The sequence below is a fragment of the Pteronotus mesoamericanus genome, unplaced genomic scaffold, assembly GCF_021234165.1.
Source record: "Pteronotus mesoamericanus isolate MK-2021 breed Mesoamerican mustached bat unplaced genomic scaffold, CSHL_Meso_final contig_68, whole genome shotgun sequence".
Lineage (NCBI taxonomy): Eukaryota > Metazoa > Chordata > Mammalia > Chiroptera > Mormoopidae > Pteronotus > Pteronotus mesoamericanus.
Genome location: NW_026555234.1, coordinates 11,139,236 through 11,157,746, shown reverse-complemented (window position 1 = coordinate 11,157,746; position 18,511 = coordinate 11,139,236). Strand labels below are relative to the sequence as shown.

Here is an 18,511-nt window from a genome sequence, read left to right as displayed (position 1 = left end):
GAGGACATTATGTAATTTTCTTGCTCCTCCTCCTCTTCCTTTCCTTCTTCTTCCTCTGCTTCTCCTTTTGCTTTTCCTCCTTCTCCTTCTCCTCTTCCTCTCCCTCTCCTTTTTTCTTCTTCTTCCTTTCCTACTTCTTCTTTAGTATGTGTGTAGTTGGAGCAATATTTGAGTTAGTGGAAAAATCAGGAAAGCAGATAAGACATTCCAATTTGCTTTTTTAATGGTCCAGGGCCTGCCTGAGTTAATATCATCAGTGGCTGCCTCCTTTCCTGAGATGATGAAGTGTGAGGTGACAGAAAAAGTGGAAATGTTTTTTATGTACTACACATAGTTAATGTTGTAACCTATTATCCTATAAGCAGGTCTTTATATTTTTAATGTGGCATCAGAAAAGTCAGCCCATTGGAGTGGTTAAGGTCAATGTGATCGAATGCATGTTAATTTCTGTGCCCTTGAACTCCTTAACAGATAGGGGTCTCTAGACAGACCTTGACTCTAAATTTGGCTCCAACCCAGGTAACTCTATTTATTTGCTTTCATCCCTAGCTCCATAAAGGTCTCCAATGACAAAGCGATAGTGTAAAATATCATTTTTGCCTGACATTTGTGATTTCCCTTTTGATCAGACAGAGAAATTAATTTTCCTCATGCTTCTAGTTTTCGGCTTTTTTGTTGATGAGAAGTTAAAAAGTTGTGAGAATGTGTGTGTGTGTCAATTGTCTGTGTTTTCAAGAAATAGAGAGAGTGGCCCACCAGGGACCTATTGTGACCTCTTCAGTATATTGGAGTTAGTGAACGATCCACTCTAACTTGTGAAGAAAAAGCACCATATGTCCCAAACAGAGTTGTCTTTTTTTGTGAGAAAGCGATATCTAGTTGTTGGGTCACTTCCCCTGCTGTGTCTGTCAGGTACGTAGGGCAGTTTTGCAGTTACACCAGTAAGAGCTGTGAGAGAGCAGGGCAAGAGTAATGCCCACTTCCCTAAAAAGGTGTGATTCCTCAAAGCCCACCCTTGAGGAAGAGATACAATTCATTACCTACTGAACACCTACTAATGTGGTTTTCCTGAAGGATGTTATGGAGTGGTAATGTCGCCATACATTCTGGCTTGCGCGGGACAGTCCTGGTTTATACCTGTTGTCACACAGTAATTATCAATAGTGTCCCCATACACTCTCACAGATGCTCTGATTAAGATGATGAATGTTAAAGTCACCTTGTCGGTGGTGCAGTGAAAGCTGAATCCTCAGAGTTAATGTTCTGTTTGGAGTGAAGAGTGAGCGAGCATAAAGGGAGAAATCATAGACAGAAACTGCTCTTATGGGCTGAGACGACATCTGGGTTGCTGAGTTATTGCTTGGAATGGCCTTCTGCAACTTATTTGGTATAAAAGAGTGGGGTGGTTGCAGAGAAGTGAACTATTTTACTGTTCTGGGCCCCAATTCTTCATCGGTAAAATGAGCTTCTGAAATTGAAGTTGTATAAGGTCAACTGTGGCTCTAAAAAGTCTTTAAAAAAAAATGCTAATAAAGAGCCAGATAATGCAGACAGCACGTTAGCAGAGGGAGCATCATGCTCAGCTGCACAGAACAACATTACTGCGCTCAGTGGTAAAAACAGTCAGCGTGCGCCCAGAGCCCCCTGTGGTACCAATATTGCGAAGGTGACGGCAATGAGGCAGAAACTGCAATGCACTCTGATGGTTCTCCCCGGAAGTCATGCCCGGAGTTGGCCTTGCCTCCTACTTCATTTTAGATCCACAAACCAAACTGATATTCGTGTTCCTTCCTTTATAAACACAAGGTGCCCTTCCTTTCATCTTCATTTGTACGTCTGGTATCTTCAGTTATCACTTTGTTTGCATTTCTTATTACCAAACTTACCAAATAGTTTCATAACAGTCCTACAAGCTTCTCCCGTGACACCCACTGAGTGATCTGCTGACGATTTTTTCAAATGACTCTGATAGGAAATCAGATTTTTAACATGATCATATATTTTGTATGACAACTATGTGAGAGGCCCTGCGTCAATGTTTGAAGCCTAGTGGTTCATGGCAATGACAACAAACACTGATATCCCTATTCTGAAGGAGCTTATCCATGAGAGGCCGCAGAGAAGATATTCATCTACTGTGCGATACATGTGAAGCAGAGAAATGCCAAGGTGCTGTAGAAGAGGGACTGACTGTGAGGGAGGTTTTTCTGAAGTGAGATTTGGATGTGGGGGTAAAGGGAGATGACGAGAGTGGACAGAGTTTCTGTGCAGCAAGTTAACGTGGAGAATGTGAGCTCTGAGGGATGGGGAGGGAGTCCAGGGAAGCGTGGTGCCAGGAGAGGCCACCCAAGTAAGCAGGGGCCACATGACAGAACGTCTTGACTCTAGGAGCAATGGCTACCATTGAACGGTTTGAAGTTGGACGATGGCCAGATGACGTGTGCACTTTGAAAAGAACATTGTTGCTCCAGGATTACAGACGGGTGGAGACAAACGGACATGAGAGATGATTCCGCCTGCACTCGGGAGATGGGGATGGCTTGGGGAGACGGTTAGGGAGCCAAACACATGGAAATCTGTGAAGGATGGGATGACAAGGCAGCAGAGAAGCCAGTGTCTGAGACTTTGAGGTTTCTGGCGTGTATAATTGGAAGTACCTTTTTGTATGTAGAGGACTGAAAGAAGATCAAGTTTTCTGGTGCAAAGGTCACCAGAGTTTTAAATATAATGATGTGGTGTTAGGGGCTGAATGTGTCCCCTCCAAAAAATATTATGTTGGAGCACTCCAGTTGCTCAGAATACAAACTTATTTGGAGATACCTTTTTATAGGGGTGAGTTAAAATGAAATCATTATGGTGGGCCCTAATCCAATATGACTGATTGGATTAGGGCTCATTATAAAAAAATGGAGATTTGGCAGAGGGGCGGATGACATGAAGGGCCACAGGAAGAGGGTGACCAGTTACAGGCCAAGCACAGAAGCCCACAGCAGATTCTTCCCTCCAGCGCTCCAAGGACCAGCTCTGCCAACACCTTGATTTCAGACTCCCAGCCTCCAGGACTGCGAGTCCAGGGAATGCCGTGGTTTAAGCCCCGCATCTATGGTGCTTTGTCATAGCAGCACTAGCAAACCAATGCGGGCGGTAACTTCTAAATTAACCGAGATTCAGTGTGGGAATAAAAGTTTTAACTGATGTCACTTTTTCTTTTTTTCTGTTTCTCCCTTTTTCTTGCTTTCCTTCCCTCCCTCCCTTCCTTCCCTCCTGTCTCTTTCTTAATTCATTTCATGTGGTTGTTCTCTCTTGTGCCTCACATTTTCTTCCAGGTCTCAGAGCTGCTTTAGCAGAGTCTGTAATAAGTGATGCACCAAGAAAAGTAAGTGGCCCATGACCATGACCTCTGCATTTAAAAGTGGCAAGGACTGAGGAGAGCACAGCAGAGTAGTCTGGCCTTACCTCAGTTTGCTGCCGGAGCCAGAAGCCTCTCTGCAAAGCACTGTGGGACTTGGTTGACTCGGACCGATAAACCCTTAGCCCTCTAGTACTGACTGCCAAGTATGTAAGACAGGACGTTAAAGGTGACAATGTCAACAGAACCACAAACTGGTGTCTTAGAGAGTGGGAGAAAATGCCTTTTTCCATCAACTTTACTATAAATTGGGAGATTGGCTTGAACTTTGAATAACAGCTGGACTTAAAAATAACTACTAATATCTATACTGTCCCTAGTCAAAAAGTAATAATCTTGAAAGTGTTTTATAAACTAAAATTATGTCAAGGACATCAATACTCAACACAAGTGGAGGATACCTGAGTTGAAGCCTCTCACCAATATGATTTACATTCTCTGCACACACTCAGGTTTCTTAAACCATTATTTTTCTTAAAAAATACTGGCTTAACCCATGGCACAGTTGCAAGTTCTTAAGTATAGAGATGCTCTGGCAAATCAGTGAATAATGAAGATACCATCTAGTCCATGACAGTTAACATTAAATGTTTCCTGAAACTAATAATAACATACAAAGACATTACCTTATTGTAATAGCATCCATTTATATATACTCTGGAGTGAGAATTTTTACTTGACCACAACAAAAAGGTGCATTCGTTTAATAATTTTTTAATAACATGTTGTGCAGAAATATTTTCAGCTCTACCTAGCAAATGATTAAAGGGTGAGCATAACTGGACCTTACCCTGGAGGTCATGATTTGTATAATCCAGACAGATAAGATGCCCAATTTTCCAGTACCCCTTAACAGTTCCATTTAGTGACTGGACTATGGACCATTTAGAAACTGCTGAATGACTTACTACTTTTATTTACAACTGAAAACTATACTACGCAGTCCCTGAAATCATTATTACCTCTAAAGAGATGTGTTCTTTATGTAAATTGTGCTAATCAGAGGCAACTTCTGAAGAAGTTATTGGATGGATAATTAATTGCTTTTTATCTACCAAGAGATTTGGGCACCAGCATGTCTCACCTATGCTTATTCAGTCCTCAAAGCTTGCTTAGCAGAGAGTAGGTTGGTCATTTTGTTCCTGGATTAGGATTTCTGGAATTTTCCAATTTAAATCACTCTGTCTAAAGTAGTTATTTGTTTTACACTAATGGAGAAATTTTAAAAAGGGTGGATTTGAATTAATAACTATCTCATTTAAATCTTTCCAAAAGTTAGCCCTTTCAACTCACGTTAGGCATGTCTGTCTATAACAAAAATAATTTGTATGTGGGTAACACGGCAACGTTGGAACACTTAACTGTTGCTAGTTTCTGCTAATGTGGCCAGATTAATTTCTTTTTTCTATGAAACAGGAAAAACCATCTCGGAGTCCATTCTGGGGCTCATAGGTATATGAAATGGGCGGTGAGGGTTCTGGGCTGACGGTGTAGCCTGTTCTTGTTCCTATTCATAAATTGTACCACAATAGGTTTTTTTTTTCAATACAAAAGGATCACTGATATTGATAATAATGGAAAGGGAATTTATGACAGCAATCTGAATAACTGGACCAGAATTCTAATGTTAAAGCTAATCTGTTATGACATTTTCAAATATAATTGTAATGAGGGAGGAAGTCTGGTTGGGTTCCTGACAGAATCCCCGGGACAAAGGTTTTTGGAGGGTCAAATGCATCATTTTTCAAATATTTGCATTTGAGCTCTTACTTGGTGTAAGAAAAAACCTGAGTAAAAAGGTACCGGTTTTACTCTGCTTGAACTGACTCAGCAAGGGAAAGCATCAAAATGCAATTTATTGGATAAAATAAATGAGATTAATTTCTTAACTGTATACTACTTGAGGACAGGGGATAGATGCCTTTATTTATATTTATATGTTTGTACCTCTTTGTTCCCATTGTATTAACTTGCAAATTATCTGCCAACAACTAGATACTTGATGGCTGCTGAACATGTGAACAAGAGCACTTATGTGATTGCATCTTGAAGGAAAATATGTTTTCTAAATGTTAATAAAGGAGACCCACAAGGCATAGGAGACACTGAAAAGAAGCAGAGAGACTATAAGGAAGAGTGGTAGCAGATCTGCGCTCTGATACCTGGCCTGAGATGGGTAGTCTGTGGACTCAGACTTTCCTATGGTCTCATCTGCCAAATAATGACAATCCCAAGGGGCAACAGAGAGGGTGAGCCCGGGAATCAAGGAAGTGTGTGTGTAAGCACTGAAGTGGCATGTTTGAGAAAAGTTCAGATAAATGGACCTGGATGATTCACATGACCAAATTTTAAAAATTCCATCCAATTCCTATCAGAAATTATACATTTCCTATTTGATTTGTTAGTTGGTTTTACTCATTAGATTCCACATGTGAGTGAAATCATATGGTATTTGCCTTCCTCTGGCTTATTTCACTTAGCATAATGTTCTCCAGGTCCATCCATACTGTCGCAAAAGGTAGAATTTCCTTCTTTTTGATTGCTGAGAGGAATTTCATTACGCAAATGTACCTCAGCTTTTTTATTTACTCATCTACTAATAGGCACTTGGGCTACGTCCAATTCTTGGCTATTGCAAATAACACTGCAATGAACATAGGGGTGCTTATATTCTTTCGACTTAGTGTTTTAGGTTTCTTGAGATATACGCCCAGAAGTGGAATCACTGGGTCCAAGGGCAGTTCCATTTTTAATTTTTTGCAGTTATTCCACATCACTTTCCACAGTGGCTGCACCAGGCTGCACTCCCACCGACAGTGCGTGAGGGCTCCCTTTTCTCCACGTCCTCGCCAATCCTTGTTTCTTGATTTACTGATGACAGCCATCCTGGCAGGTGTGAGGTGATATCTCATTGTGGTTTTCCATTTGTTCTCTATTCATGTAAAGGGAACCCTTCTCTCTCCTCTTACAGACCTTGCAGCGTAGCATGGTGATGGATGAGCTTTCGTAGAGGGTGGACACAGTGGATGGGATTATGGGAGTCATCCCAGGACAGGTTAAATGAATTGGACCTGAAAGAAAAGTATTTCTATTTTCCCCCCTTTTGCTGAGCCAGGCCAGGTCTATTTGTTACATACTCTGCTCAAGGCTTTAATCCCAGTCACCACACCACATAGATGATGTCCAGTCTTTAATGTTCTCGGTGGTGATCATACCAATTGGCTTTATTTCCATCAGTAAGTAAAGAAGTATTTATAAATAGCGTGATTCTATTTCTTATTTTTTTTTAAAGAGCCAACTCTTCCTGTAGATTCTTTTTAATAACCTGAGGCTCTCTTATTTGTGTTGACTATCCTGAAACTTGTCCTCTCAATCAGAAATAGTTACTGACCTTCACAATATGATCAATAAACAATCCAGATCATACCCACTTCTCTGAACTTAATTAAATCCCACTGTCAGTACACAAATACAAGGGACTGCTCCTGAGGGGCCCTGAATTTCTGAAGATACATGAGCCACTAATATATGTTCTCTTGGTGCCAAAATTGTGCACATGGGACACATGTTCCAACAGGACATGGCCACAGAGTAACCTCGTGAGGTCAAGTTAATCATAATTCAAAATAGGAAGGCTCAGAAGTATATACTATAAATACAGCTATTAAAATGTTTCCAACAAGGACAATCATTTTATGTTCTCATTTTTGTTCTAAATGATATGAAATGGATTGCTCCATAATGCTTGTTTCCCAGAAAGTTTGGTTAGGCTTCACAGTCAGAAAAGAGTGTTTCTCTTTGCTTACAAACTAGTAAAGTAACTATATGATGCTATTAACTTTATTGGTTTATGAGGAATGATGACTTTGCACTGGCAAAAGAACTGACCTAGGCTGAACTTGTAGGGAGAACCAAAGCCAAAGATTTTGCCTGGTAGACAAGGGTAATGTTTTATGCATTTTTGTATCACTTTGAATGCTTAGCACAGTGTTCTGCATAAGGTATTTTCTCAATAAATATCTTTTGAATTTTTAAAATGGAAAAACTTACCTCCCCAATAAATAAATAAAAAGGAGGTGTTTTTCAGTACTTCCTCATCGGAACATTGGAGCTAAATAATGGAGCCAATTCCAACAGCTACTGAAATGGCAGAAATATTTAAATCTGTTTTTAAAATAAATAAGTCCAAATTGGATTGAATAAGGCTTGGTTAAGCAAAACTGTTGTTCTGGGCTCAGTGGTCTCGGCCTATTAACTGAAGAGCAAACAGGATCATTAAAATGTTTTCTGAGATTCAAAGGCATTTAAGAAGGCTTTGAAAGGTTGGAAGATCAACGAAAACCACACAATATCATTAGGTTGCCAAAGTATTTTCTCTAGTTAAAAGAGGCTGCAGGGATGTCTGCAACCGTATTTGACTTTGATATAAAGACCTTACACATCTTAAGGCAGAATCAGTAACAGAAGGAGTCACTATTTTTAAGAGATCATAAAAATCCAAAAATATGTATAAAACTTAAAAAATGCAACAGAGCCCAAGAGTTCTTCAGCATTTAATATTTCCTTAAACTACAAAGTAGAGTAAGGGGGTAAAAAGAACTAAAAACAACCCTAGGTGAAGTCTTTCCATTTGAAGTGAGCATAAAAATAACAAAATAATAATTTTAAAAAGATAGTACTAAACAATATGGGGAGAAGACTTTCCTTCACACAAATGATTTCCTTTCGGTGGGATTTCCTCTATCAAAATAACTGTAAGGATTCTTATGCCATCAGGAACGGCATCAAATCATCTAAACTATGTCCATGTAGTGATGCTCGTTGGAATTAAGTGATGCAAAATGCTTACATTTCACCAGGCAAAGAGGGTAGCCCTTGATATTTCTGGAGTATAGACATGTAACATTGTAAAGTGTTTTCCCATACATTCTTCCATGTAATTCTGAAATATCTATGTGACTTGGGACAGGTGTCATTATCTCTATTTCACAGAAAGAAAAAAAAAACAACAAGCCTGGGCCGGGGGGGTCCCGGAGTTGATAAATATTAGGATGGGATACCTGAGCTTTCCCCATTAGCTACACAAATTCATCAATATTCCACCTGCTGTAGGTGATGGAATGTAGCCTAGTCATCAGGGACATTAATTAATTAATTAGACAGGCATTGATTAGATACTTTTTTCTTTTTTTTCTCATAGGTAGATAAAACGGATTGCCTGTCTCTACCTGAATTCTGTGGTGACCTTTACTCTTTTCAAATGCACATCAGGGGCCATTCTGCGTAGCAAGCTGAAGAGACAGCAGAAGAAAAGTGTGTCTGGCATCAGTGATTAGTTGGAGCCACTGCAGGGTGTACAAGGGTTCTGAGCCTGGAGGATGGCAGCAGGTAAGACAGGACTGGTCCTAGTGCAAGTCCCCCAACTGGAGTGCATGCCTGGGGGTCAGTGAGACTTAGGCTTGTATCTGGGCCCCTCTTTGCAGGGTGTGAATCCTTGGGAAATGCTCTCTTGTTGTTTTGTAGAAGTTACTGCTCAAATCCTTATTGTTCATATCTACGGAGATTTTAAAAATTAACCGTATGTCAGCTAATTACAGAACCACTTTTTATTTAAGAAGACTACCCTCAGTGTTACAAAGAACCTGGAATTTCATTTCTAGTGAAGATGTGGATTAAAAAATAGAGAATGGTTTGACTGCTTTTAAAAGCAAATTCAGTCAGCAGTGAACTCTTGGAAATAAAAGACATCTTTTATAACATAAGCATGAAATTTAGTCAACACATGAAACCATGTGGTGATTTAAAACACTATCACACTGCCAAGGTTGCTCCTGAGAGTATACAGAGCTATTTAAGGGCCTATTCCTGTGACAGAATAATTGCTATTGTGTTTCTGAGATATAATCAGTCCTTAGACATCCCTGCCCCAGACCACCAATTGCTTTAGTACCTGTGAAAAGGACAGATGACATGTGACCAAGAATGGTATTAAATACATCAATCCACAAAGAATTGACCAGGCTGTATTTTTACCTTTTTAAAATATGAAACCATTTTTTCATGTTTTTCAACTGAATTCTGAACATAGTAAGAGTAAGTGACCAAACCCAGTAAATCACCCGAATGATGCAACAGAAGAAAATGAAGTCCTTAACAAGAGGAGACGGGGCAAGCTGCTGTATAGCATGCTCATGTCAACTCTATATTCTTACACCAACATTTCACATGCAACCAGAACTGTCAAGAAAAGCCTGTACTGGCCTCCGAATACAATACTCTGCCTGCACTTGGCACTCGAAGACTTTTGGTTAACAGAATCAGTAAAAACTCTTATGCTTTTAGTTATAATTCTGAATCTTCAAGATCATGTTTCACAAAGATTCCATAATGATCCCTCAAACGTGCCTATTGCCCTAATCAGCTCTAGGACTTCCTTTCCTGGGTCCTGATGTATTTTGGGAGCTGCATGGGCCATATTGATATCAATGATTAAATGTGGTTCTTTTTATGCTTTACAAACACTGCCTATTACTCATGATATGAACTTGACAATATCATTTTCTAAATCCACCTCTTGGGCTTTGTAATATTCATTTTATAAAATGTTTTCATAAATGTATATACCTTTCAGTGTTTCTCCTGTTTCAGATTACTGAAGATATTAAACAGCATTGAAAAATTCCCACTATTGAAAACATTTCTCTATCTATATCCTATCTGATGTCCTATAAATGATGTCTATTTTTCATTGTAAAAATAATTCATGTCCACGATATCTTCAAAAAAAGTAAAAGCATAATCAATAAGATACACTATACTTAAAAAAAAGTGAAAGCATACAGAAAAGTAGAAAGTAGAAACTGTTAGCCTTTCTTCTTAGCCACCCTTCTTCCCACTTGGGAGGTTTCTGTCACAGCCTGCTAGGAAACTGGGAAAGCATATTTCAGATACCCTTTTTATAATGTTTGTCATAGCTACTCGTCTATCAAGGATCTGCATGACTGATTGAACATATTAATCTCAGATTTTGTCAACATTCCTTTTACCATGTCAGCATTCCAACATAATGAAATCTGTGTAGCTTTAAAAGAAAGAGGGAGACAGAAAAGAAAATCATAATAGACTTAAAAGGCAACTAACCTTTTTCCACCTCATTCAGATTAGCAGCTGGCAGCGACAAAGACAGAAGAGACAAAAGACTTTTTACATTGCGATACAACAGCAGAGCACAGGAAGCTAATGCATTTAACAACAGAGAGGCCAAGGGTGAGAAGGCAAAGTGAAGCAAGGCTTCGATTTCTTACCTATAGCTGGCCAAGCGGACAAACATGGAGGAAATGAGGCAACAGGCAAAGGCCGTCATAGGGAGCCAGAGGTCTGCATCTAAACCAGGTGACTGAACAGCCAGCCTTATTTTATAACCTGTGCACTTAATGGTTTGTGTGTGGGCATTGGAGACTTGGGAAAACAAAGAGATAATGGTACAAAATGGAAACATTAAAGTGTTCTGTTTTCCGCAAAATATATTCTATGTCTTTACATGCCCAACTGGTGTGGAAACTTTCATTTACTGAATTTGTATCACCCCATTAAGCGACACTGTGGGTTACATTGTGATAGATTGTGGATCACCTTTTTATATGGTCCCCTGAGAATAGGGTTGCTTAAGAAACATAGTCTGACCAAGTAGATACAGGGTTCTGACTCTTAGGAAATATGCAAAAACACATTTTTCAGTTAAACACCTAAATTCATACCAGACTTTAAGAAAAGGCATCAAATTTTCAACATGGCAGGGGTTCCATGTTTGCAATTTTCATTTTTATAGGTTTGGAGCTTATATATTTTCAGGAATTCCTTGAAAATTTTCCTTCAAGAAATGCCTTGGTTTCAGAAAGGATAAAATAATTGATTTTTTAATTAAAAAAATCAAAAACACAATCTTTTAAGCTAAAATGAAAACTCTAGAGTAAATTTTAAAATTATTTGTTTAGCAGTTCCAGAGCTGTACTTGCTCAATCCTTAGCATAGTGATTTTAATTTAAAATGATACCGAATTAAACTTCTCAGAAGTTAACTACGTTCAATTCTTAGTGTAGTGATTTTAATTTACAAGCGTACTAAATTAAACTTTACAAAAATTAATTTTTTATAAAGAATATTAGAAATCAACCACTATATACTATACAATTAGAACAGATAACAAATTGAATTAAATAGAAACAACAGTTTTGATAACTGAGCGGGGAGGGTATAACAAGATTTAGATAATCGAAAAACAATACTGACCCTTAAAATTCACATTGTTAATCCCTGCAGCAGAAAAGAACAGAGAGTGTTGTCTTCTAATAAATCAATAGTTATTTACTGTGATGTGCTGACTGCTCATGAGGGCTTAAATCAATTTAATAAAATTTCCAATGGTGGTCATTTTATTTGAATATTTGTAGTTGTGTTTTATAGCCTGTCCATCACACAAAGACTTCTCCACTGTATTGCTTTCAGATCTCTGCATTTTCTCCATTAACAACAGTATGTCCATTCTGACTCTTGCCATGGATGCCAAATGTAAAACCTTTCCCCATAATATTTTACAAGCTTTTTCCATGAAGTTTTATTTGTTCCAGCTAAGGAGTTCACATTTTCATTTATGCCTTTGGGGTATGGAGTAAAAATCTTCAAACAGAAAGCAACTTGTGACTTGAATGATTTTTAAACAATGACAACATTATTATATTCCCTGAGCGTAGCAGGGTTTCTGTTTCCAGATCTCATGCTCATTAATCAGACTCCAAACTTAAATCTAAAATAATACAGCCACATTATAAGAAAATTCCTCCCTAACTGCGGACTTGGATGAAGAAGGATATAAAACTCTAGAGCCCAATTTATACCTTCCTGTAATTAAAGGCCACTATGTGCCACTGATTTAAAAATCTGCAGATGGTTGTTTGATATTTTGTAAATGAGCTCACTTCACATATGGACAAAAATACTACAGTTAATAGATGAGTTACAAAAGGGCCTCGTTTAGATATTTGCTCTAATGCCAAATCGTCAAACTCTTCATTGCCCACAAGACTCAACACACAGTTACAGTGGTAATATCTTCATGCTATTCTATTGAGCTCAGTATTTTTATTTATACTTTGCCAAAATTAAGGCAAACTGATATTTGCAATAATTATGCTTAAGAAGACTAGAAGAGTTCTTTTTGAGAACCAAATGGCTCTTGACAGATAGTCTTGGCAGGTTCCCACATGACAGCTTCTGTAGATGTCACATTTTGGCTAAAAAGTGGTTTTGCTAAGTTTTGGGTTTTTTTGATGTTTCAAAGGAAGAGATCTGGCACACAAAGATAAGGCTTCGTAATACTTCTCAGAGGAAGCTGCGCTGAACAGAATCATTTCGGAGCGGGCAGGTTGGGGCACAGGGGGCAGAAAATGTGTGGTCAAGAGGACCAGGTGTAGGAAGGGAGCTTGGAACATGAAGAATGAGCAGATAAGACAAAGACTCAAAAGAAATGGATAAGGAACAAGGTACGGCAAATCAGAAGCCAAGGCAGGAGGACCCCTCCAAACCAACTCAGAAGAGTCTGCCACTTTCTGTAATTGATCATAAAAAAGGGTGTGTAAGGACCCAGACACTGTGGTGCTCTTAGGCCTTGTTGTCACCACAGAGGGGACACAGACCAGCTCCTGGTTGCTGTGCCCTGGATCTCAGCGGCTGGGCAAGGTGGACTTGCAATGCTGTGGTCCAACATGCCCTGGTCAGACTATATGGGCTTAAAAAGGCCTCAAAGATGAAGCGAATCAGGCTCTTTATAGAATGATTAGAACAATGGTGGGAAAAGAGAAATATTCTATTTAGGTAAATCCAGGTAACAGCTTAGCACAGACATTGGACTTCTTATACAAGTCTAAAGGAGCTCATCCAATAAAACTCAGTTCTTGGGGGCAGCTCAAGGGCTTCAGAATCGGTGCATGCTGACTAGACTGGCTAACCTTCATTAATACAGAATACCAGAGAATGCTCCAATTCTGCCCACGAAGGAGCCCAAGGCCTACATGTATGTAATAGAGACGTTGGTAAATACGACATGTTCAAATTTCTGCTGGAAACTTAGTATATTACTTTATATGGCATCAGGTGCTTCACTGGTACAAAAACAAAATCATACCATGGGACGGCAGCTTCAGAGACTTATGCAGATCTGGGTGTCAAAACAAAACTCCGTTATTCTACCTATCATTTTACCACCAAGAAAGGTAAAATGAAATGTCAAGTTCGAATATCCCAGAAAAGCTTAAAAATTCTATGCTTTCCCAACTAATCCCTGGGACAGTTAATCATACAGATGTGATTCCATCTCTCAGGTTTAGAGATGTTGATCTTAGTCACCTACATAGTTATTTCACCCTCTGATACTCTTAATATGTATTAAATTATATGAAAATAAATGCAATTAATGGAAAATACCCAGCAAAATGAAAATGGTAACTTCAAATAAAGTGACAGAACCTATTGCTCCATTTTTTTCTTATAAATAAAATGTATAACATTCTGTTTTTCTCTATCATATATTAAAACTGGGTGGTTTATTAAAAAAACAAGATTATAACTGTGAAATTTCTTATTCATAGCCACAAAAATAAATCAAAATAGATATTCTTACATAATAGCCAAGTTATAAACTTGATGTTGACTTTAGAGTAAATTGATTTATCCAGGGAAGAAGTTAAAAAGGTTGAATAGTCTTAGGAGAATTATCATCTCAAGAAATAAAATGTCAGAAAAAAGGTGATGGTCTCATAAGATTATTCAAAGTGCTTAATATTTTCCCACTTGTATTTTATTTTAAAGAACATGAGTACTAGAAGAAAACACTCGTTAGTAAAGAAACAAGTATGGATACAATCTCAAATGCTTAATTATATTTTGATTAGGTAAAAAAATGCCTCTTTTCACATATGCATTGGCAGGCTGCTTTGTGCAGGAAAAAATGCTTGGAATAGCCATGTCATTCAATTGTGAGCCTAATAGCTTCAGTACGATAACTCTTTTTTTTGCTGGATGCCATGGCCTGATAGGTTGCTGAGCTTGGCTGGTCTTTCATTGGGTTGCCTGAAAACATCTTTAACTCTGTCAGTTATTTACATTCCATTTAATTTCTCCAACACCTACCAGTTATTAAACAATACAGTGGTTTACTAAACATGTGCAGCAGAGTGCCCGTGATGTGCTCAGATACACAAATTGATGGCCAAGCATTTCTAATTCTTCCTACCTGTGTACTCAGGTGGGCAAAGGCATGTGTAGTTATTAATCCCATCGACACACGTAGAGTTATTTTCACAGTCGTTATCTTCACAGTCATCAACGTTGATTTCACAATGCTCTCCTTCAAATCCATCAGCACAAATACACCTGAACACCAAAGGGGACTAAAGTAAAAAATCCAAACAAAACAAAACAAACAACCCCCTCCCCCTGCCGCCAGCATTTTAAAACCATATGGTCTAAATATTGGGGGTGGGGGTACCCCCAAGTACACTCATTAATTATAGAACTTTTACCTACAAGAAACTGATTTTTAAAATGCTTTTAAATGACATGTTGTAAGCATCAATTTAAGGTAATATCCTCCAAATCAGAAATAATTTGAAAAAGAAATTAATTCTGGCTACAAGATGGCAAATGGCCCCATGGTCCTGAGTTAATAAATCCAATATATTTGCAGATCTAAAACACAAGCAAATTTTACGTAAATCTCAAGTTACGCCCTAATAAAATAATTGATGCTTCCTTGTTCATAAGTGAGGAGGACTGATTCTGATTTTAAAAAAGTGTAACACCCACTACCCTATGTGTAGTGTTCTTCATGTCTCAAAACACAAAAATTGACAATTAAACTTTGTCTTCCTTGCAATTATAAAATGTGAATATTCTCTTTATGTCTCAACAAGTGCAATTTTTTCACTGGCATAAAACATTGCACATTTCATCTTGATAGGTGTCAGAATAATCTTCGAAAAGCCTTGATGAAAAAGAGACAATTTCATAACAGAAAGCAGAAATAAAGCCCGTTTATTATAAAAAGTGATATTTCTAATAAGCTTTAGTAGTACATTAGCATTCTTATGTGAAATTATTAGTGTCATTATAAGAACTCTATTTCATAATTCATGAAGTACATCTGAAGTAATTGTACTGTATGATTAAATAACTCCATATTAAAAATGTTCACAGCATGGTTTTCTGCTCAGATTGGGGCTTGGAAATGAATCATTAATTTTCTGTTTCAGTGGGACCTACACACTGTCTTTTACGCAATACACACAATAACAGATGAATATATGACTTGCAGTGGGAGACTAGCTGGCTATTAATTAGCATAATAGAGCCACTACTTTGTCTCGACCTAATCTAACTTGATTGATTATAATGTGTGCATGTGCATGTTTTTAAAGTTCTGGATGTCTGTAGATTCCTGAGCTGAAAATCCTGTAACATCTCCATTTGTTTTTATATTGCATATCTCAGAGAGGGACTCATCCATATCATCCTTATGAAGAGATTCCTGGCATTCTTTTTAAAAATAATCTTCCTTGATTTGAAAAAGAAAATGCATGTTTGCTTCTTGCGCCAACCCTCCTGACACAGGTCACAGACTCATGAAATGACCTACCAGAATCCATCTTTTTCTCCTTCTTTTAAGTGGCAGGTCCCTCCATGCTTGCAGGGGTTACTGATGCATGCATGAATCGGGACGTCGCAGTCTTGTCCCTGGAGAAGGAACGGCCGAGCACAGTTGAGTGTAAACCAAGTATTAGTTGTCAGCACAACAAAATAAGGCTGATCCACCAGAGAAAGCGGGTTTTGAGATCGTGGCGCCTCTTACAGCTTCCACTTACCTTGAAACCATATGGGCAGGTGCAGCGATAAAAGTCGACGGGATCATTGTTACAGGTGCCATCATTTTTACAGGGATTTGATAAGCAGGGATTACATTTAGCTAAAATAGTCACATCCACGGGACCTTAAATTAATTGAAAAAGTATGAGAAACTGATGCACTTTTAGTTCACTTAAAATTATTTCAATGCCTTAAGGTAACAGTAAATTTTGTATAAAAGTTACTGGCCACATATCTGTATGTAAGTCTCCTCCATGACAAAACTGGAAATCAACTTTATTGTACTATGTTCAAGAATGCAACAGGCCGACTTCTCATTGAGAGGGATGGGAAGACCCTCCAGCACCAGAGTGGGACTCTGGGTTTTGATTTGAGTGGTTAGTATCTGATGCTGATGATGCCCATGTCCTAGGCTCAATCCCTTCATGGATGACCGGCTTCAGTGGCTGAGTTCCACGGTACCTACTGCACCTTAAACTCAGCCAGCTGTCATGGGCGCTGATGTCATCCTTCCCAAAGACGACTGTGTGAGTGTGTCTCTGTGAGTGAGTGGTGCACGCACACTGGGAGATGGGTGGGTGAATTTTATGAATAAGTAGAAACTCATCCATTAAAATATAAATTCATCAATTAAATATAGAGTAGTATGCACCTGCCCCGATAACATTTGTTCAGTAGTAGTATGTTCATATGGGAGATACAAAACACCACTACTTTTATGCATATGGAAATAAACCAAAAAGCGGAATCTCTGTGATATCCTCCCTCATAATCTTTTGGTTCAGTTTGTTAGCACATTAGCACAGGCACGCAATGGGTGAGATTTCTCTGTCTGCCTCTCCCAGAAGGACTTTCCATCGAAACGACCTCTACTCGCAAATCCCACTTTTTGGAAAACACATTTAAAAAAAAAAAAACAAACAAAAACCATAATCCATAACAGGTTTGAATGAAATGCTGATCCAGCTGCAGCCATTTTCCTTCGGTCCCACAGTTTAACCTGTACATGGTACCAGTGTAGCAACGGTACCATCCTCAAAACAAATCACATTCCGCCGATGCTGCTTTTTGCGCTGTTGGTGAGAGCTCCCTGGACTGCCTTTTGGCAGCTGTCAGGTGAGGACACTCTATCAAGGTGACATCTTTATGTACAAAATACAAATATCTTAATTTGGGTTCTGCTATCCCCAGACTCCCTGAAATACGTTATCCTCACTGAGACGGCGACGATCACCCCAGCTGCATGTCTGATCCCACATCATTTCTGGCAAAGTTACCGAGCCGATTGTGCAGCACGTCCCCCGTGTACTGTCACTACTGTAACTTTCTAAGGGGCTCCACCCCAGCAGCTGTGTGACTTCTGCTCATATAAACTACCTTTCATTTCTCTACAGATTAGAGTTTACGTTTGTGAGATTTCAGTCTACTGACGAAAACTCGTGTGTGAAAGAGAAGGTGGCCATAAAACTGCGTAGCTTCGCCTTCCCTCTGCCCGGGAAGGGCCTGCCCATTCATATTATAATGGTTTGAGGGTAAAATAAGAAACAGGATAGTTCTCTGTATGATTCAATTTCTCTACTAATGAAAAAACAGAAATACAGAGATTCCTCTTTCTTCTTCACCACTTGAAGTGGATGGCAGTTCTGGGGATGAGTGTGTTAATAAGAAGGCATCGTGTTTGCTTCCAGGGACCCCTCAGTCATTAAGGGAGGCCTTGCCAATGTCCCCTTCAGTTCTTCTTGGTACCTAAAACAACGCATGCAGTCTCTGTATCAAATTACAGCTGAAAAATTTCTGGGATTAACAATGAAGTGATCCTCATAGAAATCCAATTTCTCACCCTTCCCAACTTATTTATCAATTAAGGATAAAAATTTAGCTATTAAGACTATAGCAGAAGTGAATGGTAGCAGTTAGTTAAAGCTACAAGCCTGCGACAAATGACTTTGTATTTGCTGAAGTTATCACACTTAGAATCAGCAATAGAGAAGAAAATACCTAACTGGTAATGGATCCCTTAGCTAGGCCAGGAAAAAAAAAAAAAGAATCTAACTTTGAACAAAGGTGTAAGCTAAAGCAGCTAAGAACGCACACCAGGAAAACGGCACGTCAGCAAATGCAGGGACTGGACACGTTTGTCTGGCTACTTTCCAAGACCTTGACAAAAATTGTCTTTTTGTCTATTTC

At 38.8% G+C, this 18,511-nt stretch overlaps 1 protein-coding gene across 2 annotated transcripts in view; it reads right to left on the bottom strand.

Moving 5' to 3' along the window:
* SLIT2 (slit guidance ligand 2) overlaps positions 1–18,511 on the bottom strand; it is a 318,355-nt gene that overhangs the window by 30,437 nt on the left and 269,407 nt on the right. For both annotated transcript variants that reach the window (XM_054581986.1, XM_054581987.1), the window contains 3 exons: positions 16,324–16,448; positions 16,098–16,195; positions 14,697–14,836 (listed from right to left, as the gene is read on the bottom strand). In XM_054581986.1, the coding sequence (XP_054437961.1) occupies positions 14,697–14,836; positions 16,098–16,195; positions 16,324–16,448 (363 nt within the window). The remainder of the gene's footprint in view (positions 1–14,696; positions 14,837–16,097; positions 16,196–16,323; positions 16,449–18,511) is intronic.